Source organism: Arvicanthis niloticus, chromosome 21 (assembly GCF_011762505.2).
Source record: "Arvicanthis niloticus isolate mArvNil1 chromosome 21, mArvNil1.pat.X, whole genome shotgun sequence".
In the NCBI taxonomy this organism is placed as follows: Eukaryota; Metazoa; Chordata; class Mammalia; order Rodentia; family Muridae; genus Arvicanthis; species Arvicanthis niloticus.
The window spans coordinates 27,697,338-27,719,064 of NC_047678.1; the positions used below are offsets into that span (position 1 = coordinate 27,697,338).

Here is a 21,727-nt window from a genome sequence, read left to right on the forward strand (position 1 = left end):
CCCGACCCTCTGCTCTGCCTCTCTCACTACTCCATGATCTCCCCGTCCCCATTCATACACAGCTAGACTCTCTGGGGTCTCTCTAAGACAGAGGACACAATCCACTGAAGCCTTCTGCCCCTGTGGATCACCTGCCCCCCCCCACCTTTTGTTTACTTAATGAGGGAGCCAGATCACTTACACCACAAGGAAAAAACTGTCTTTTTTATTAAGCATGGTCTCCCCAGTGCCCAGACCCATTCCAACCCATATAGGGCGTGGTCAGTAGAAACAGATGAATCAGTAAGTGGGTGGAAGAAGGAAGAGCCTGCAGGTCCCGTAAGTGCCATCCTTAACTGAGTCTTCTCACTGACAGGTATATACAGGGGGCTTCATCACCCAAGGACATGGTCATTATTGTGGATGTGTGAGTGAGCCTTGCAGGCTGGTGGGATGGGGCGAGGACTGGATTCTGCTGCCTGGGAACCTTATGAAGGAAGGGTAGGGAAACCTGAGAGCCCACACGTACGCGCCCCCTCCCTGCCTGGTTTCCAGGAGCGGCAGTGTGAGTGGCCTGACGCTGAAGCTGATGAAGACATCCGTCTGTGAGATGTTAGACACACTCTCCGATGATGACTATGTGAACGTGGCCTCAGTGAGTGGCAGGCAGGCTGGGTACCACTCACCCTCCCCCCCCATCCAACCTGCTCCCATGACAACCATCAGCCCTGTAAAACAGCTGTCCATTGTGGCCAGCCTGAGGCCACTCACCACCCCACTGTTCCCCACAGTTCAACGAGAAGGCGCAGCCTGTGTCTTGCTTCACACACCTGGTGCAGGCCAATGTGCGTAACAAGAAGGTGTTCAAGGAAGCTGTGCAGGGCATGGTGGCCAAGGGCACCACAGGCTACAAGGCCGGCTTTGAGTATGCCTTTGACCAGCTACAGAATGTGAGCCCCACGGGCAGGCAAATGGGTAGCCAAGGGTGGGTGAGGGACCAGGCTTAGTGACATGGGAAGATAAAGATGGATAGCCCTGTTAATAGTAAACAGGCAGCTTAAACAGACAGTACCATCTGCTGTGAGGGAGGAGGCCCCACCCTGGCCCTGGGAGAGACCAAGGACTGCCTGACTCTGTGTTCTTCCTTCACTAGTCCAACATCACGAGGGCCAACTGCAATAAGATGATCATGATGTTCACGGATGGGGGTGAGGACCGAGTGCAGGATGTCTTTGAAAAGTATAATTGGCCCAATCGGACGGTGAGGCTCAGCCCTGGTGGGTGGCTGCCCGGAGCTGGGTCCAGGACAGGAGAGGGCTGTCCTCAGGTGGCCACTGCGATAACCTCGTCGCCCCGACAGGTACGCGTGTTCACGTTCTCCGTGGGACAGCATAACTATGACGTCACACCCCTGCAGTGGATGGCCTGTACTAACAAAGGTACCACTGGACTTCACTGCCGGGGCATCTACCTGCTACATCCTTCTGCCAACTGTCCGTCCATATGTCCAGCTATCTGTCTGTCTGTCCTTCCATACATACCCATTGTCCATTGCTTTGTCTGTTTGGTGGGCTGTCTTGCCTATCCATCTGACAAAGCGTCTTTCTGCCCATCTGGCTGCATGTCCGCTGTCTGTCTGTCTCCCAGCCTTTCTGCTCCTCTGTCTATTTGCTGATCAATCCATCTCCCTGTGCATTCCGGTAAACTCATGTTACTGAAATCCTCCAGTGAGGCGCCTTCCTCCACCCCATCTGTGTTACCACTCCCACCTCTGCTGCTTCTTTAGACCCCTGCAACCTATCCTCTCCTGTAGTATTGGTCACTGTGCTGGGGCAGAGGCAGGGAACATAAAGGAGTTGGGGGAGAGTCACAATACACAGGGAGCTGCAGGTGTACCCCAAGAGACATTACCCCCTGTGCTGCGGGCCTTGCTGTGTCAGTCAAACCCACATCTCCGCCCTTCGCAGGTTACTATTTTGAGATCCCTTCCATCGGCGCCATCCGCATCAACACACAGGTGAGGTTGTGGAGGAGACCCCTCCCTCCCACCCCACCCCCAGGCCTTGGCTTCCCTCTGGTTGTGGCTGTGTGCTTTCCAGCTATGGGCCAATAGCGACCCCTGGTGGCTGCTTTTGCACATGGCAGCAGATGAGAGAAAAGTGAGTTGGGAAGGACATTTATTACCTCTCCTCTTCCAGGAATACTTGGATGTGCTGGGTAGGCCCATGGTACTGGCAGGCAAGGACGCCAAGCAAGTGCAATGGACAAACGTGTATGAAGATGCGCTGGTAAGGCCTCTGGGCAGAGAAAGGGGACTGGTGGCCTTCCCTCAGGGATGTACCCACATGGTCAAGACCTTTGAGGGGTCCTTTATTGGTGTTGACCAAGTAAAAGAAAATGACAGGTGGCCTGTGCCTGAGCCCCTTCTCTGAACACTCAGAGTGGAGACAGGGCTGGTCACAGAAGACCCCATCCTCCTCTCCCTTCAGGGGCTGGGGTTGGTGGTAACAGGGACTCTCCCTGTTTTCAACCTGACACAGGATGGCCCTGGAGAAAAGAAGGTAAATTGCCCAGTGGGTTATCTGGGGAGGGTTGGCATGCCTGTAGCAGGTCTGGAGATGGAGGAGGGATAGGGCATGCTCAGACTTGGCAGAGCAGCTATCTGTGTCAACAGCTTAGCCCTTAGGATGCACTCCTTAGCCCCGGGGGGTTCCACTGTAGACTTGACTCATTGTAATGTATTGTCCCATTCCTTTGTGCCCAGAACCAGCTAATCCTGGGTGTCATGGGCATTGATGTGGCCCTGAATGACATCAAAAGGCTGACTCCCAACTACACAGTAAGTGTCCACCTGCCCCACTGCCCTGGTTTGCTGTCTATAGTGACACAAGCCAGACTCAGCAGGAGAAACATGGGAATTGAAAGACCCTCACAGAAGCCTTTGACTCAAAGAATCAAGAAAGACTTCCCAAGGAGATTGGTCCAAAGCTGGGGACAGCAAACTTCATGTGAAGGACTAGTCTGCGACTGTTTCAGGCCTTGCTGATCTAAACATCATTTTCCACACTGATACTATACTGTGAGAGCAACTGCAGACAAATCATAGACATATGGCCCATGCAGATTTGTTTCATTTTTGTTGGTTGGTTTTTTGAGATAGAGTCTCTATATATAGTTCTGGCTATCCTGGAACTCACTACATAGACCAGGCTGGCCTCAAACTCACAGTGATCTGCGTATTTCTGCCTCACAGGTACTGGAATTTTAGGTATGTGCCACCATGCCTAGCGGCCCATAAAGTTTTATTTGATATTTGAATTCCATATTATTTTCATATCATAAAATAATTATTTTGACTTTTTAAAAAATTCAATGTGTATGGATATTTTGCCTGGATGTCTTTCTGTGCCTGGTACCTATGGAGTCCAGAAGACAGTGGATCCCTGGAACTAGAGTTACAGACATTCATGAGCTGTTATTGTGTGGGTGCTGAGGATCAAATCCAGTACTCTGGAAGAGCAGTTAGTTCTCTTAACCGAAGCCACTTCTCCAATTCCCTATTTTGATTTAAAAAACAAAACTTAAAACATATTGGGCAGTCGTGATGCACTCCTTTAATCCCAGCACTCAAGAGACCGAGAGGCACATGGATCTCTGAGTTTGAGGCCAGCTTGATCTACAGAGGGAATTCCAGGACAAACAGGGTTACACAGAGAGATCCTGTCTCCATAAATAAAGCCATAAAACCCATTTTAGGCTCACAGACAAATTATAGCAACAGGTGGCAGGCCAAATTCAGCCCTGCCCAGTAGTGTGCTGGAAGGGGGTGGGTGTGGGGATGGGGCAGAGGCAGAAGGAACTCTTCCAAATGAGAGCCTGAAAATGGAAGGTAGAAACTGGAGCCAGGGAAAGGACGGATGGGATGGCTGTTTGGCTACTCAGAGCCTATGGTTAGAGAACTTGGGTCTCAGCTATGAAAGCAAGAGCAAGTGCTAAACGTGTGCGACAACTTCAAGCCTAAACCTTGGGAAACCTTTACTTGGCCTGAGAGGTCCCACATACAATAAGAAACTCTCAGAGGCAAAGGCTTGTCCCTGGATACCACTCCTTCCTGCTTGCCTTCCACAGGGCCTGTGGGATCCTAAGAATCTCTCCTTCCTGTACACCACCACTAAAATGGGGACAGGAAAGCATAATTTGAGAGCCAGGCAATAGGGACAACCAGCAGTGGGCCTCATGCAGGTACACAGGCTGGGCGGGCTGGCTCCTCCATGGGAAATGGAGAATGCCCACCTACCTACAGGGCTAGTCAACCTTGGTGCGGACTGCTGTATGAGGGACACCCAGCCTATAAAGGCAAGCAGTATGGGAAACAGAATGGAGGGCAGCTCGGAGTCTAAGAAATCCCTGCACAGCCCTCTGAGACCCCAATCTATACTCTGCAGCTTGGCGCCAATGGCTACGTGTTCGCCATCGACCTGAACGGCTATGTGTTGCTACATCCCAATCTCAAGCCCCAGGTGAGACAAGTGAGTACCCGGCCCCCAAGGGCTGGGAACCCCTCCAAGGCGAGGACTCCTGATTTTCTATCTGGCTTCCTGTAGACTACCAACTTCCGGGAGCCTGTGACCTTGGACTTCCTGGATGCAGAGCTGGAAGATGAGAACAAGGAGGAGGTGAGCTGAAAGCCGGGAGGAGGGAGAAAATGGCTGGCGCAGGAGCAGGGGGTTCACACCTTTGGCCCTTGCAGATCCGCCGCAGCATGATTGATGGTGACAAAGGACACAAGCAGATCAGAACCTTGGTCAAATCCCTGGATGAGGTATGAAGGCACAGGCCAGGGGTCAAGGGCATCAGAGTGGGCACCCATCCCTACCCACCCACCCACCCCTGCCTGCTCACCCGAGAACCTGATGCAGCCTCCTCTCCCAGAGGTACATAGATGAAGTGACTCGGAACTACACCTGGGTGCCTATAAGGAGTACCAACTACAGGTGAGTGGGCCAAAGCTGGACAGACAACGAAGGGAGAAAGTGACCCTGACGTTTGAACCTGGTTGCTTCTCTCTCCTCTTGCACCCTCGTCCTTATTGTTTATTTACCCTGAGATGTTTGGTTCTCCAGGGCCTCCCCTGGCCCCTGTGTGACAAGCAGCAGGTCCTGGAAGAACAGGACTGAGAACAGGACAGTACACCTAACATCCTCCCACCGGGAGGGTCTCCTGGGTACCACACCCGGCCTGCTCACTATCAGCACCGCAGCCTCTGTGCCAGTCTTGACCCTCTCAACATAAGACTGCCTTCAATGTGTCCTATACAGCTGCTCCTCGGTCCATTCTGAAACGCCAGGAACATTGTCACACCCCAGGACCAGCCCATACTGTTTCCTGGCTCTCATAGGGTTCATGTTCTGCCCCTCAAAAGCTTCCTGTTAGCCAGGAGATAGCAGGGCAGGTGGGTGCTGAAGTGGACAGAACAGTGGGGAGTCCCTTTGAGACTAGTAGTTTGGAAGCCTCCAGGATGGTTGGGGAGAAGAGGCTTAGGGCCCTGGTGACTCCAGGGTGTTAATTCCTAGGATACACAGTTTTACAAGGGAGTTTCAGCCCTACAGTTGAGCCTCTTTGGTTCCGAGGCCCTAGACAGGAAGGGTGAGTGTGGTATACCTCTCCTCATCAGTGACCTGTGCTCTCCCTTCCCCTCTTCCCCAGCCTGGGGCTAGTGCTCCCACCCTACAGCACCTACTACCTCCAAGCCAACCTCAGCGACCAGATCCTGCAGGTCAAGTGTAAGTGGCCTGGCCCCTGCCTGCCTCCTGCACCCCTGCCTCTGCCCCTGCACCCTTGGCCGGCCCCAGGCAGCATAGCCAGCCGAGCTTGTGGGCAAGGCAGCCCCTCCTGCCCAGTCTGCCCAGCCTCAGGCGCGCCCACAGGCTGGGGAACCAGCCTTCGAAAGTCTGTGGAAATCTGCATGCTTGCCTTTTCTCAGATTTGGTTCTAGACCATTCTCTCATAGTTTCCGTTGAGGATTGTTTTTGGTTTTTCCTATCCCGTGTCTTCCCTCCTTAGCCTGCCTGCCCTGAACACTCCTGGGGGCTACATTCCTGGAAGACACCCCTTCCCAGCCTACTCTTCTACTCCCCTTGCCCTGGTCCTCCCTCTGTGGTTCCACCTCTGTCCCAAGGTCTCTTGTCCTTTGTCCTCCTCTTCCTCCTCCTCTTCCTCCTCCCCCTCCTCCTTCCCTCCTTCCCCTTCTTCTTCCCTCCTTCCCCTTCAGGTCACATTCTCCCTCCATCTTCCTCTCATTTCTCTCTTCCTCTTCCTCTTTTCTCCTTTTCTTCACCCTAACCCCCTCTCTCTTGCCTCATCCTTCTGCTCAGTCCCTCCATCCCTTCTGCCTAACCTAGAGCCCCTGCCTGCCTTCCTCTAGTCTTTCTTTTGTCAGTATTCTTCCCTCTCTCCTCCCTCCTTCTTTGTTCCCTGGCTCTTGTTTTACACCCTTCTCCTTCCTCCCCTTGGCTCCTCCCTCCTTCACCCCTTCTCTCTCCTCCTCCTCCTCCTCCTCCTCCTCCTCCTCCTCCTCCTCCTCCTCCTCTTCCTCTTCCTCCTCTTCCTCCTCCTCCTCCTCCTTCTTCTTCTTCTTCTCTCTCTCTCTCTCTCTCTCTCTCTCTCTCTCTCTTTCTCTCTCTCTCTCTCCTCCCTCCTCCAGCTCTCCCACTCCTCTGCCTGTGGCTCCCTGTGCATGCCTGCTCACCATGGGCCTCTCTGGAAAGGCCTGGATCTCAGGCCTGGCCCTGCGTGCCCAATGCCAGAGGTCACTGGGAGGGAGGCTGGGGCTCCGGCCCCACCGGGCGCCCCCCCACCTGCCTGGCCGACTGGGGCTCATCTCCTTTGAGTTTCTTGCTCTCTCTTTTCTCTCTCATGTCGTTTTTTTTTTTTTTTTTTTTTTTTTTTTTTTGCAAGAAGTTTCCTTTCGGTATGATGATGAGACACAATATTTTCATTCAAACAGCCATTGAATAAAATATTGTTTGTGCCCTTCCCCTTCCCCTCCCCCTTTTTGTTTGTTTTTGTGTTTGTGTTTTTGTTTTCCTCGCTTTCTCTCTTGGTGGACTGTCCCAGTGCCAATCAGCAAACTGAAGGGCAAGTATATTCAGAACCAGTGCTCCCTCCTCCCCTCCCACCCCACCCCACATCCCTGCTTGCCCCCCTTCCTGCCCAGGACCAGCCACACCCCTGCCCTCCGGGGCTCCCTTCCACCATCCCTTGGCTCCTCAGTTCTTGCCTCTCCTCTGATCCTGACACCCCTCTTAGAGCCAGTAGCCCACTTCCGGGGCTGTCTGCAGAGAGTTCTCCAATGGGTCGTGTGGGCCCAGACTCCTTCCTCCCATTCCGCAGTCCTTGTGGGACCCCATGGGAAGCCCCCTGCCTCACCAATTTCTCTGGCCCTCCAAGACAACTCAACAGTGAGAACAGAGCTGGATGCTTCACCACCAGCCACCCAGCAGGGCAGGAAGTTCTAGCTGTGGGTAGGAAAGTCCCAGCAGGCATCCTCTAAAAGGCTCCTAGGCCTCTGGGTTCTGGTGTGGCCCCAGAGCTCACAGCCTTACTAGAAGAGAGGTGGCAAGGCTCAGAAGCCTTAGTGGGAGTCACAAAGAGCAGGCAGCCTGGCCACAGGAGGACAAGGTTGTCCCACTATCCCAGGTAACGTGTGTGCCGCTGCTCCTGCTGCTCCTGGGGCCTTCCTAAGGACCCTTGGGCTAACTCTAGAGAAAAATAGCCTAGTGACAAAGCAAAGGGCCCCCAAGTTAATTCCCAGAACAGTGGATAGTGAGCCACCAGGCCTCGTCAGAGAACAGTGAGAGTTAGAGCGGGTGGCACATGATGAGGCCTTTGATACGCAGACTGCTGCCTTTCCAGGGAACAGTTGACCATGTGAGTCATGGTGAACTACATGAGGCTGTCCCCCAATCTGGAAGCAGAGAAGTCCCCAAGAAACCCAAGGGCCCTGCCTAGCCTAGTCCAACAAAGGGAATAAGCTACCCCTGCCAGCACAGGTCAGGGTCGGGTGCATACCCCAATCCCACTGGCTTGAGTTGTCTTTTTTGCCATCTCCCACCCCCTACCCTCTGACCCTAGAACTCCAAGGCCTTGGTCATATGACAAACAGAGTATAGTCTCCCTCCTTCTCCCTCCTTCTCCCTCCTCCCTTTCTTTTCTTTCTCCTCCTCCCCCTCTTCCCACCCTATTCCTTCCCCTTTGGCTTGTGTCCAAATCCTGCCTCATAGTCCTATCAGAAAGGAACAGTCCAACCAGTGACTGCCCAGCGCTTCAAAGCAGCCCTAGTTTCCCATGTTCAGAACTTTGCAGTGCATCATGGGAGTATGTGGGAACAGTGAAAACCCCTCTTTTGGGATGACTAAAGCTCTGTGGTAAAAGAGAGTTTGGGATGTTGGTGAGGCTAGAGGAGGGAAGGCCAAGTATGGTGCAGGCCTAAAACCCCAGCACTCAGAAGTTTCAGGCAAGAATTGGAGGCTAGTCAAGGCAACCAAGACCATCTTTTTTTAAAACAAATGGAGGTGGACTGCCAGAATTACACAAGCCAAGGGCCCTGACAGATGCACATAACAGCTGGGGGTACAGCTCAGTTAAAACAGTGCTTGTCATTACCTGGCATTTACAAGGTCCCAGGTTCAATCTCCAGCATCACATAAGCCAGGTGTGATGGTGCATGCCCATGTCCCAGCATTCTGAAGGTGTATGCAAGAGAATCAGAAGTTCAAAGTCATCCTCAGCTGTATAAGGGAGTCCTAGGCCAATACAGACTGCAGACCTAATCTCAAAAGAATAAAATATGCACACAGCAGGGTAATCCAGTCCAAATGGGCAGAAAGAGGGGCCATAGTGAGTGAGCCCTGCAGCCACATTCTCAGGTCTGTGAGCACACACCCATACAAAGACAAACATGTACACACACTTATGTATCCACTCCACACACATGCGTAGCTCATAAGCCTGAGGCACAGACCCAGCTGTTAGACCATCCACCCAGACACTCCTGGCATTCTCCCCTGTCTACTCCTTGGAAGCGAGGACACTAGACCTTCCCTGGGTCCCCTGCTCCTCCCAGCCAGGGAAGCAAGTGTGCAGAGCCCAGCAACAGCCCTGTCTCATCACACTACAGAACAGTTCCTGTCCCCTGTGGGTTTCTCATCACCCAGCATCCTGTTCCAGGAAAGACACCTCACCCCCAGACCTCCACAATGCACTGCAATACCTCCACCACCAGCAGCTGCTCACACCCGTCTCTGGTTGGACTGTCAGTGCCCGTGAGAAACCCTTCCGGTTTGGCCATGTTGATGCCTGACACAGAACAAAAGCAAGACCTACCAAAATGCAAACAGCTGTGGCAAAGAGAGATTTAAAAAATAAAAAATAAAATTAAAAAAAATCCCGCAGCCAAAAGCCAATTCCCTTCCTCAAAGTCTCTTTGGAGGCAAAGGAAGCTCAGCATGCGGTTTTTCCATCATGGATGTGATAAGAGCAAGACCGGCGCCTCCCCCAGACCATACATATATATAGCAGTGTGTGTATATATATATGTGTGTGTGTGTGTGTCCGTGTATATGTGCTATACAGAAGTATGGAAGCATATACAGCCACGCCAAGGGACTCACTGCCGACAGAGGACCAGGCCCGGGCAACATATTGGCTATAACTGCCCTTCTCCTGCGATGCCGTAGTCTCCACAGGCCCCACACCCTTCTCGCCCTCCCTTCTCTCTGGCTCAAACCTGATCGCGGAAGTGGCGGGTTGCCTCTTTGCCAGTGTCTCCCCCCCTCCCTCAAGCTGCCTTGTCCCTACCTATCCCCCCAGCCCCATCAGCTCTGAGCCCCCTGGCCTCCCGCCTCCCCAGCCCCCGCCGGATAACCCCCCCGTTTCTGTTGCAGATTTTGAGTTCCTGCTCCCCAGCAGCTTTGAGTCTGAAGGACATGTTTTCATTGCTCCCAGGTAGCTTGCGTGTGGCTTTGCTGAGGTGTCCCCCCCTACCCTGACCGTCCTGGCCCTACCTCCTGCACTGCTGCCTGGAGCTCTGTGTGTCTATGTCCTGTGCAGTGTTATTCCCAGTCCCAATACATAGCCCGGTATGTGCGGTTGTGTACATACCCAGGCCATGTAGCCGCACCAGGCAGCAGTAGCCAGTAGCCCACAGGCGATCTCCCACCAGGCCTGGGGCAGGTGGGCTTTGGATTCTCTGCTACCTTCTGTGCCCTCCCAGGCAACCAGGAAGGAGGAGCCTTTTCCACCTTGGGCTGGCTGTCCCCCAGCACACCCTCCCTGGGCAGCTGCTGCTCTGGTCTGTGGCATCCTGCCCATACCTGACCCGTCCCCCATTGTTGTCCTGCGTCAGTCAGTGTTTGTGTGGGTCTGAGGGCTGAGCCAGCCAGAGCCCCTGTGGTCACTGCCAGTGCTGCTCATCCTAGGTGTGGTGGCTCAACTGAGCATGGGGGAGAAATGGGAGAGGGGGCAAGAAGTCGAGGAACTGCTCTGGCAAGTGAGGGATCAGGACCCAGAGCCATCCCAGGAGTGCACACTCAGTGTGAACACATGCAGCCTAGTGTGCACACAGTCTGCCTTGAACTACATCTGAGGAGGCCATGGCCCCTACCATCTGAGGAGGCCATAGCCCCTGGTGCTGATGCCCTCTCTCGTGACCTGGGATCTGAATAAGAGCACTCTCTGGCACCACACGGGGCTCTGGACACTCCTAACCTCTGTGTGTAGGCACGTTGCGTGCATGCACCCACAAATTTCTGACTCTCTGTAGATGTTTGTACCTGTGAGTCATTGTGTACGTGTGCAAGAGGCCAAGTGTCCATGTGGGGTGGCCTGTGTGCATCAGTGATCGGAAATGGTCTGGGGGCGTAATCCTGAAGCAGCTGAGGGAAGAGATGTCATTTTTATGACTGCTTTGGGACCACTGAATAAGTGTGTGTGAGTGAATGAAGTGCCCTACAGACGTGAACATATATTTCATGTGTGTGGTATATCTTATGCACAGTTGTGTGGCTGTCACTGGGCGTGTCCACACAAATGGTACAATTTACAAAGACACTGGGGGCCAGTGGATCACTGTGGCTATGAATCCAGTCCCAGGTGCCCACACGAAACTTTTGGTCCTCCTACAGCCTGGGGAAGTTGCTCATTTTTTAAAAGGGTCCACAGAGTTGCTGTCATCTAGGCCACTGGAGAGATTCCTGGTGGCAGGGGAGTGACTAAGGGAGAGATGGCTCCATCCAGCAGAGAGTCCTTGTTCTCCAAGAACCCTACTCGAGGTTCTGCCATACCCATGTTTTCTGGACCCTGAGCCTGGTGAGGGTCTGCCCACCTTGAGGAACAGCCTGTCCAAGGACCCACACACTCCTACTGACACCCCAACTGTGGCACGATGAAAAAAGGGGGCCCCGGGAAACCAGAATGCATTGCTCAAAGGCACAAGGCCAGGAAGAGGCAGAATGGGGTCCTAGACACTGACAATAGCAAGTACTGATACTCAACCCCACCTCATGCCCATAGGAACCTTGTAGGACATACAGGTGGAGGAGCCAGCCACTGGCATTTGCATTTCCTGGGGCCACCTGGGTGTGCCACCTGGGTCCAACTATACACAAGAGATGGCAGGGCCAAGACCAGGAAAGAGAAAAGCCACCAGGGTGGAGGAAGCAGTCCCTCCTCCTGCCTACTCTACCTACCCTAACTAAGCCCCAGCAGCCTTCAAACTCATGGTGACCACAGCCTGTGAGAACATTCATGCCCCTCCCTGCAACCTGGACTTCTCAGCCAATGTCCAGGCAACCCGTCGGGAAGCCTGGATCCCTCTGCCCTGTGCAGCTCCCCAAGCCCGCTCTTCTTGCCCCTCCCCACCCCCAGAGAGTATTGCAAGGACTTGAATGCCTCAGACAACAACACCGAGTTCCTGAAAAACTTCATCGAGCTCATGGAGAAAGTGACGCCGGACTCCAAGCAGTGTGAGTAAATGGCCGGGCATCTGGATGTAGGCAGGGTCTCGCGTCAGGACACAGAGAGGGAGGGAGGCCAGCACACAGAAGGGTCTGGAGACAGACAGGGCCTGGACCAAGGGTATAGAGAAGACTTGCAGCAGAGCCCTGGAGATTAGAAGCAGGGATACCATGGAGCAACAATAAGACACTTTTCCATCTTGTCCCATTCCAGGTAATAACTTCCTTCTGCATAACTTGATTTTGGACACGGGCATTACTCAGCAGTTAGTGGAGCGTGTGTGGCGGGACCAAGATCTCAACACGTACGCACCACCGCCCAGGCTATGGCTATGTGTGGCAGGAGGCTGGGGTTGTCCCAGAGGCCCTGGCCTTGCACAGTAGAAGGCAGGCCTGTGACCCTTTCTTCCTGTTGCCCCCAGGTACAGCTTGCTGGCTGTATTTGCTGCCACTGATGGCGGCATCACGCGTGTCTTCCCGAACAAGTAAGTGACCAGCCCCACGCAGCAACAACTCTCCCCGTCTGGGACTTTGCCATGATTTCACTACCCAGAAGCCTCAGCACTGCCAAGACCATTGTATGCCACAAGCTGCCTTATGGGTGTGTGGCTGTGTGCTCACTGAGCTCTGCCTGTCTTGGGTGCTCTAGGGCAGCCGAAGACTGGACCGAAAACCCTGAACCCTTCAATGCCAGCTTCTACCGACGCAGCCTGGATAACCATGGTTATATCTTCAAGCCCCCACACCAGGACTGTGAGTGTCTGTCCATAAAGCCCAGCAGCAGGTGGGAGGCCTTAACTGAGACCAGGGACATGTAAAGAGAAAGGCTATGCCAAGCACTATATGGGGTGCTATAGGCTTAAGCTGGGTCCAGCCCTGGTTTGGTAGGGTCCAGTTTTGGAGTGGCTAATATGGTCACTCCTGACTGCTTGCTCCACCCATCCACCCCAGCCCTGTTAAGACCACTGGAGCTGGAGAATGACACAGTAGGCGTCCTCGTCAGCACAGCTGTGGAGCTCAGTCTAGGTCGTCGCACACTGAGGCCAGCAGGTGAATGCTAAGACTGAGGTGGGTCTGGGGCAATAGTCAGGACACTGACCAGGCTGGTAGCACAGATAGCCATTGCTCTCTCCCACAGTGGTGGGTGTCAAACTGGACCTAGAGGCTTGGGCTGAAAAGTTCAAGGTGCTTGCCAGCAACCGCACCCGTCAGGACCAACCTCAGAAGGTATTCGGGCAGGGGAAGGGGAGTAAGCCCTCTCTGGAGTCTCCAAGGACCCCTAACAAGCCTGCCACTCAGACTGGCTCCAGTACCTATGGGAAGGCAGTGGGTGCTACAGATGGCCTGGGAACCAGCATATGAGGGGTAACATACATGAGGAAAAGTGGTAGGCACCTTACATCCCCCATTCTCTGCCCAGCAGTGCGGCCCCAGCAGCCACTGTGAGATGGACTGCGAGGTTAACAACGAGGTGCGTGCACTTTGATTCTACTCTGGACCCTAGCTAGTTTCCCTCATCCCCAGACTCCTTGGTCTCAACTGTGACTCCTAGCCTGCCCCTTAGCCTTTCAATCTTGACACCCCTACCCTGACTTCCTCTTCTTACCAGACCTAGAGGAGTGGTGCCCTTTGCTCTGAACCATTGGACTGCCAGAACCTGAAAGAGTCTGGTGTGGGTCCCCTCACCATTTTTGTCTCCCTTCCCTACCACTTAGGACCTACTCTGTGTCCTAATTGATGATGGAGGATTCCTGGTGCTGTCAAACCAGAACCACCAGTGGGACCAGGTAAGGGTCAGGAAGAAAGTGGAAGGACAGTGGAGGTCAGAGCCTTCTAGAGCATGCCACTGCCAGCCCTGTGACGATGGCTTTCCCCCTACATCCCCAGGTTGGCAGATTCTTCAGTGAGGTGGATGCCAACCTGATGCTGGCACTGTACAATAACTCCTTCTACACCCGAAAGGAATCCTATGACTATCAGGCAGCCTGTGCCCCTCAACCTCCTGGCAACCTGGGTGCTGCACCCCGGGGTGTCTTTGTGGTAAGATCCCACATTAGGAGACTCACTTACAATCACGTGCGCGCGTATACACACACACACACACACACACACACACACACACACACACACACACACCTCTAACATTTGAGAGGGCTGGGGTTGGCGTAGAACCAGAGGCGACCGTGCTCCTTTCTCCACTGCAGCCCACCATTGCAGATTTCCTTAATTTGGCCTGGTGGACCTCTGCTGCCGCCTGGTGAGTCCTGGATGAGAGGTTGGTAAAGGAGGCCAGTTAAGGCACTGGTCACGGGCTGACCGCCCGTACTCGGTGCCCCGTGCTCTACAGGTCCTTATTCCAGCAGCTACTCTATGGTCTCATCTATCACAGCTGGTTCCAGGCAGGTAAGTAGGGCTTGGGAGACTCAGCCCCAAATCTGAGCCCAGGGTGGAAACAGACACTCGCATCACAGGGAGGGTGGAGCTTAGAGCTGCACCAAGCTGAGGCGGAGGACGTGTCATTGTCTGTGGGCGGGGCTGAGGCGTCTGGGCCCCGCAGACCCGGCAGAAGCCGAGGGCAGCCCCGAGACGCGCGAGAGCAGCTGCGTCATGAAACAGACCCAGTACTACTTCGGCTCGGTGAACGCGTCCTATAACGCCATCATCGACTGCGGAAACTGCAGCAGGTACTTGCAGAGCGAGGGGCGGGGCGTGTTAGAGAGGCGTGATCTGTAGAGGGCATGGGCGGGGCGATGGCTCCAAGGCGGGGCGAACATCCAAGGTTCCGCCCTCCGATCGTCCCTCTAGGCTGTTCCACGCGCAGAGACTGACCAACACCAACCTTCTGTTCGTGGTGGCCGAGAAGCCACTGTGCAGCCAGTGTGAGGCGGGCCGGCTGCTGCAGAAGGAGACACACTGTATCCTGTCCCTGCCCTCCCCGCCGCTGGCTCCCCTCCTGCCCCTCGCTTCCCCCTCCCCCACTTCTCTGCCGCCGCCTCCTTGACTCCCCACCCATGCCCAGCGGACGGCCCGGAGCAGTGTGAGCTGGTGCAGAGACCGCGATACCGAAGAGGTCCGCACATCTGTTTTGACTACAACGCAACGGTGAGTCGGGGAGCGACGCTGGTGATATCTGCGAGCCTGCGCCGGCTGGGTACCGACCGCTTCCTTGTCTTCCTTCCCCGCAGGAAGATACCTCAGACTGTGGCCGCGGAGCCTCCTTCCCTCCGTCTCTGGGCGTCTTGGTTTCCCTGCAGCTGTTGCTCCTCCTGGGCCTGCCACCTCGGCCGCAGCCTCAAGTTCACTCCTTCGCTGCCTCTCGCCGCCTCTGAGCGACCCACACACACACATCATACCCCCCGCCTTGGCCTCCTAGCCTTTTCGCTCACCCTCCCATTCCACGTTTCCCGATCTAGAGCCTTGGCCACTCTCTCCTGAAGGACCTGGGCCCCTTCCCCCGGAGCCTGTGCCTTGGGGCAGGGGAGCCCCAAAGTAAGGTGCCATGGTGTTTGGCACACAAGATTTAGCTCACCCTTGAACTGTCCAAGTGCCCGCAGTCCCTGGACTCATCCCCGTGGGGTGGGACAGGAGGCCACTTAGTACCGATGCCAAACCAGGCCTCCACCGACCCACCTGCCTGGAGATTTCCTCTACGTAGGCAACCCTGCCACTGCTGGGCACCTCTAACTGACCCTTTGGCCCCACCCAAACCCAAACTTACCTTCTCTGGGGAAAAAATAGTAGAAGGAAAAATGGTAGTGGTGAGAGATAAATTCTGGGGGCACCTCCCCCCCCATAGGCTTCTGGCCCTTTCAGGCTACAAACCCCCAGCCCTGCAGGTGTTCAGTTTAGACACACCCTATATACACCTGGACCTCTGAGAGCGGAAACCGGACTCTCACTAGACATACCCGAGAGGGAACATACAGACACGCACCATGGGGGACCCACAAAGCCTTAGACAGGGCCAGAGGTCAGTGAAGGGGTTGGCCTGTGTGATCCATCTCTGCTCACCTCTGCCTCTACTCTTGAGATGCAGCCTGGCTGGTCCTCCCATCTCTAAAACTGAATGTCAAACCGTGCCAAATGCTGGGGGAAGGCCTCTCTGTTTCACCCCTAGCCACCAGTGTCCCCAAGTGCCCCTCACCCTGCCAGGTGCTCATTGTAACCATCACTCACCAGTGTCAGGCCCCTAGTAGGACCACACATCACTGCCTGAACCCCTTTGGCAGAAGAACCCCGCCAGACATTGTAGTTGGCCTTAGTAGGGGTGACTTGATCTCTCCTGGCTGGGCCATCCCATCCCCGATCTGGTTCTTACATTCTCGGGCCTAATTCCCTCTGTGTACACACACACACACACATACACACACTCACACACACACTCATACTCACACACACTGGCCCTAGGAGACCAAATTGCCTCTCCCTTGCTGAACACACACTTGTACCATGCACGTGTCTAACCAACCATACTGCACACATGCACACACAGAGGCTGGGCCTGGGATACATCTCTTCATACCATTTAGTCTGTCATTTCTCCCAAAGGCATTGTAACCTGGGGGCCAGGAGGGGACTGAGGGCAGGGGGGAGGGTTGTAGCCATGAGGCTCAGACAGACTGGGAGGAGGGGGGAGGGTGATACATTAATTAACGGCTTCGTTAACTAATGTCATGTTGCTTGTTGCTTTCTCAGTGTGTGTATGGTCCATGCCCAGTGCTGCTGACAGGGTGGGTGTCCATGATGTGTGCCCAGCCTGGATGTCAGCTGTGTCCTGTGGGGGCGCGTGTGTAACTGTAGTGTAGTCAGGTGCTCATCGGAGAATATAAACAAAAAAAAGAAACAAACATATACAGAAAAATAAATAATATATTTTAAGTTTAAAAACAAACTAAACCAGACAAAAGAATTCCCATCAGGTAGTTGTCCAACCCCCAGCTGGGTTCAATCCTCTCATCAGCCACCTGACCTAGCTGTCCCCTCACTGTGGGCTGGGGGACTTGGGGGCCATTTCCTTTGCCCTTTTTCTTTTCTTTTGGTTGTTATTCTATTTTGTACAGACAAGTTGGGAAAACAACAGCGACAAAAAAAAAAAGTCAAGAAACTTTGTAAAATACCGTGTGTGTGATTCCTTGTAAAATATTTTCAAATGGTTTATTACAGAAGATCAGTTATTAAATAATGTTCATATTTTCACTTCAAACCAGTTTCCATCTACTGTGTGGGCCTTGGGTTTAGGACTGGGTAGTAATGACCACAGGTGGCCTTGACCTCCGGGCACCCTCCTGCTCTGCTAGGAGGAAAAGCCACAAAGTTCTGTTCCTCAGAGGCTCCTGCCCTTGAAGCACTTTATTTCGTATCAAGTCATAAGCCTCTAAGAAAGAAGCTGTCAGGGGGGTAAAACCCCACCACCCAGAGCCCTAAGGCGAGGCCAGGACTCTAAAAGAAAGACCAATGAGAGATGCTCAGTCAAGCTGAAATCCATCCCTGTGATCAGACCAGGACCAGACAACCAGATTCTTCCCCTGGAGCAACACAGCAGGTGGTAGTGCTCAAATACCCAAGGATGCCAGGATCAGGCCATCCACCAGCAAGTGTGGACTCTATCATGATTCAGGGAGGTCAGAGGCCAGGACAGTTCCTGCTAATCTTTTGACAGACAATCTCTCTCTCTCTCTCTCTCTCTCTCTCTCTCTCTCTCTCTCTCTCTCTCTCTCTCTCTCTCTCTCTCTCTGTGTGTGTGTGTGTGTGTGTCCCTGCATAAATCAAGCTGTGGAGAAGGGAGACTAGGTCTTCCTACATAGGCCAGGCTGGCCTGGTTGCCAGGAGGTGCCACAGCACAAGCATAAGGGTCAGAGGAAAACTGAGAGCCTGCAGGCATTCTTACCTCCCACTGTGTTCTTACAATAGTCAGACTTGGCTACCAATGCCTGTACCCAATGGGCATCTCATCAGCCTGACCCCTGCATTCTCTCCGTGGGAAGAAAACCACATCATTAGACAACCCTGAATTGGATACTCACTCTCTTCCACTCTCTTGAGGCAAGAGAGTCATTCACTCTGTATCCTGGAAATTATCCAGCTAAGTTCTCACAATCATCTTAAGTACAGTTACCAGTATATTCACATAGAACAGATGAGCAGCCGGGGAAGAAAAATGCCTCTATCTCACCAGGTGAGAGGAGTTAAAGAAAATCAGTGAATGCTGGGTGCAGTGGTGCCTGCCCTATAATCCACACGAGGGAAGTGGAGGCAGGGGGATCAGGAGTTCACGGCCATCCTTAGCTGTATGGGGAGTTCTAAGGCAGCCTGGGCTACATGAGACTCTTCAAAATTGAAAAATAAAATAAAAATTAGTTCAGCCAAAGTCTTAAGTGGCAGGGCTTAGAAGATGTCTCAGTCGGGAAAGGGCCTGCTCTGCAAACATGAAGACTTCAGTTCAGGTTCTCAGCAGGCATGCAAAAAGCTCGCTGCAATGCTCTGTCAGCGCTGCACTGGTTTGGAGGCCTGAGGAGTGGGGATAGGCAGAACCCCAGAGTTCATCAAGAGCCTAACTGGACCCATGAGCTCCAGGCTCAGTGAGGAGAGTCCCTTCTCAAAATATAAGGTGGGAAACGGTGCTGTTCCTTTAATTCCAGCACCGAGGAAGCTAAAGCAGGTAGATCTGTTGGTTTGAGACCAGCCTGGTCTACATAGTGAGTTCCAGGCCACCATGGCTGCATGATGAGACCTTACAGGGTAGAAAGTGATAGAGTACAGCATACAACATTCATCTCCAGCTACCACACGCTCACACACACACACATGTCCAGGCCAGCTGGACAATCAAGTGGGACCCTTAGACCCTGTGGAGAGGACTGAGATGCGGGAGAAAATGAGGCACAGCAAGTCAAGAAGTCTGATCAAGCTGGCAAAGACTTTATTGTTCACACAGGTTCTATACTCTGAAAACAGGATATGGGGAGGGGTAGGAAAGGAAAGAGGGCTTTGCAGGTGGAGGAAGCTAGCTGCAGCTGTGGGGTCTAACTAAGTTATTCTTGCAAAGCCTTGCCGTTACCAGGGGTTCTGAAAACATCTATCTAGCAGGATGTTGGCTAAATCTAGAGATCAAGAGGAAGGGTTACTAAGGTGGGTTGCTAAGAGGCCTTGTTTGAAGTTCTGAGAACTGACAAGTGAATCATGGAAGGTAAGCAGAAAAAAGAATAGTAGATAGGAGAGCCAAGGGTGAGTGTTTGCCAAGAGTAAGGCCTTGCCATGGCTACACACACACACACACACACACACACACACACACACACGAGAGAGACAGAGACAGAGAGTGGGTGTGTCTTTCAGGAAAAACTTGGATACTGAACAAGACAAAGGACATTCCAGGATAAGGCATAGAGAAGTTTTCCTTGGTCCTCTGCAGGGGCTGACCTAGAGCCACTCACAGAACTACTCTCCTATCCCCAATCAGCTCCTGTGCCTTGGGACAACACCCGTGGTTTGGAGTAAGATTGTCAGATAAAGTCCAGTAAGTTCTGATTTGTAGTTATTTTTGTTTGTTCCTTTGTTTGTTTCTTTTGAAACAGAGTCTCATGTAGCCCAGCCTGGCTTCAACCTCACTGTATCACCACAAATGGCTTTGATCCTCCTGCCTCAGCCATCCCAGTGCTGGGATTATAGGCACACACCACCACCCAGACTCTAATACATTTTTTAATGATTGGTTGGTTGATTGGTTGGTTGGTTGGTTGGTTGGTTGATTTTTATGAGCATTGGTGTTTTGCCTGCATGTATTTCTGTGTGAGAATGTTAGATTCCCTGGAAACTGGAGTTACAAACAGTTGTGAGCCACCATGTGGGTGCCGGGAATTGAGCCAGGGTCCTCTGGAAGAGCAGCCAGTGCTCTTGACCCCTAAACCGTCTTTCCAGCCCCAGATTCTGTTTTTTTAACAATAGAGTTTTTGGTACTCAGTTACTATCACCCCTGTGGCCCACAATTAGTATTGACAGTATATCATTATAATCTGTGCTTTTACTGTACTCTGAATAAATTTATTCTTGCTTCTTTAGGGACCAATCAGTATGAGTTGTTTTGTTTCGTTGTGTGTGTGTAATATGGCATGGGATGTACCTACCCTGAAAATTGTTTATTCAAAAATCAAATCTGACTGAGCATTTGACTCTACTTTGTCTTGTTTTTGGTTTTTGGTTTTGTTTTCTAAGATAGAGGAGTTTGTTGTGTAGTCTTTGATGTCCTAGAACTAACTCTGTAGACCAGGCTGGCCTCCAACTCACAGAGATCCACCTGAAAAGCATGAGCCACTACTGCATAGTGACTCTGTATTTTGATTTGCTAAGTCAAACTTAGCAAACACTGGTATATGGCATACAGTAGAAACCCTAACCCCAGACAAAAATAAAAGGTGAAAGGTAGTTTTGAACACACAGGCAGTTGTACTGAGATCAGTAGCTGAAAGGGATTTTATAATAAAGTCCCTTGACATATAATTAATCATATTTTTAAAATATGCACACACATATATATATATATACACACACACATACACAACAACAACAAAAATCTCAGGGTTGGAGAGATGGCTCCATGGTTCTCTTACAGAGAACCTGTACCCCCAGCACCCACATTTGGTGGCTCAGAAATCCAGCTCCCGATATTCTGTGGCATCTGTGGCCTGCACACTTAATAGCATATACATACAAAGACACACGTACAACTCCTGTAAATAAAATAACTTTTAAATAAATCTCAAACACCCTGCTGATGGCCACTATAACGTAAAGTTGAGCCTAGACCAACCTGGCACTTATACAGAGACTTACATATAATCTTTTTTATTTAATGTTCATTGGTGTTTTCCCTGCATGCGTGTCTGTGTGAAGGAGTCAGAAACCCTGGAACTGGAGTTACAGTTATGAGCTGCCATGTGGTTGCTGGGAATTGAACCCGGGTCCTCTAGAAGAGCAGTCAGTGCTCTTAACCGCTAAACCATCTCTCCAGCACAAGGGAGAGATTTCTCTGTCCAGTGGAATCAAGTGGGAGAAGAGTCACTGAAGTAGCACAGCCATCACCCTTATTCCCCCTTATGTGAAAAGCCTAAGTTCGTGTAGCAAGTACAGTTCGCTGGAACAAGGGCAATGTGAACAAACACCCAACACAAGATGGCAAGTCGTTTACAGCAGCTGCCTTCTTTTATCATTAAGATAGGAAGAGTCTGCCATCATCATCATTTTTAAGGTTCATGAAATTGCACCGGGGAACTTGGTCAATATCACATTGACCACAAATGACGGAACAAGGGTTCTAACGGCCTTAGGCTCCATTTGCCAGACCACAGTTTCTGGTTAGTTCACACGCCTTGGTACAACACATCAGAACCGTTCACATTCTTATGTACCCGCTTCCAAAAAGCACTGCTGTACCTGTAGAAGTCATAAATAGAGCCAATCTCCTCCAAAGAATTGAGCAAGTGTGTGGCCCAAGGCGGTGCTGCCTCTTGAACCCGCCCACTTAACGCCTTGCTTTCCTACATCAGGGATACTGGTCTCCACTTCCCTAACTCATAAGAACTGAAGGAGTAAGCACTGAAAACTACAACTCCCAAGCGCCCTAGCCTCTACACTCTACGGGACCTGTCGGGCGCATGGCTTCTGGGACTTGTGGTTCTATGAAAAAAAAAAACTGGTCGGCTAGGTCTCAAGGACTCCGTATCCCAGCATGCCGAGGA

The 21,727-nt window shown here is 52.4% G+C and overlaps 1 protein-coding gene across 8 annotated transcripts in view; it reads left to right on the plus strand.

Moving 5' to 3' along the window:
• Positions 1-17,196, plus strand: part of Cacna2d2 (calcium voltage-gated channel auxiliary subunit alpha2delta 2) — a 132,054-nt gene extending 114,858 nt beyond the window's left edge. The window contains exons 9-39 of one of the 8 annotated variants that reach the window (XM_076918112.1): positions 356-406; positions 535-634; positions 771-929; positions 1,133-1,240; positions 1,340-1,418; positions 1,947-1,996; positions 2,178-2,267; positions 2,469-2,540; positions 2,744-2,818; positions 4,425-4,508; positions 4,584-4,655; positions 4,730-4,801; positions 4,912-4,973; positions 5,686-5,762; positions 7,096-7,116; positions 9,924-9,984; positions 11,905-12,002; positions 12,208-12,298; positions 12,416-12,478; positions 12,643-12,746; positions 12,945-13,043; positions 13,132-13,220; positions 13,414-13,464; positions 13,709-13,780; positions 13,881-14,033; positions 14,198-14,250; positions 14,341-14,396; positions 14,551-14,677; positions 14,799-14,907; positions 15,006-15,095; positions 15,179-17,196. In XM_076918112.1, the coding sequence (XP_076774227.1) occupies positions 356-406; positions 535-634; positions 771-929; positions 1,133-1,240; positions 1,340-1,418; positions 1,947-1,996; positions 2,178-2,267; positions 2,469-2,540; positions 2,744-2,818; positions 4,425-4,508; positions 4,584-4,655; positions 4,730-4,801; positions 4,912-4,973; positions 5,686-5,762; positions 7,096-7,116; positions 9,924-9,984; positions 11,905-12,002; positions 12,208-12,298; positions 12,416-12,478; positions 12,643-12,746; positions 12,945-13,043; positions 13,132-13,220; positions 13,414-13,464; positions 13,709-13,780; positions 13,881-14,033; positions 14,198-14,250; positions 14,341-14,396; positions 14,551-14,677; positions 14,799-14,907; positions 15,006-15,095; positions 15,179-15,322 (2,632 nt within the window). In that variant the 3' untranslated portion in view covers positions 15,323-17,196. Of the gene's footprint in view, positions 1-355; positions 407-534; positions 635-770; positions 930-1,132; positions 1,241-1,339; positions 1,419-1,946; positions 1,997-2,177; positions 2,268-2,468; positions 2,541-2,743; positions 2,819-4,424; positions 4,509-4,583; positions 4,656-4,729; positions 4,802-4,911; positions 4,974-5,685; positions 5,763-7,095; positions 7,117-9,923; positions 9,985-11,904; positions 12,003-12,207; positions 12,299-12,415; positions 12,479-12,642; positions 12,747-12,944; positions 13,044-13,131; positions 13,221-13,413; positions 13,465-13,708; positions 13,781-13,880; positions 14,034-14,197; positions 14,251-14,340; positions 14,397-14,550; positions 14,678-14,798; positions 14,909-15,005; positions 15,096-15,178 lie in introns of all 8 variants that reach the window. The other 7 variants (XM_076918113.1, XM_076918114.1, XM_034483876.2 and 4 more) reach the window with 7 other exon arrangements.
• Positions 17,197-21,727: the final 4,531 nt, after the last annotated feature.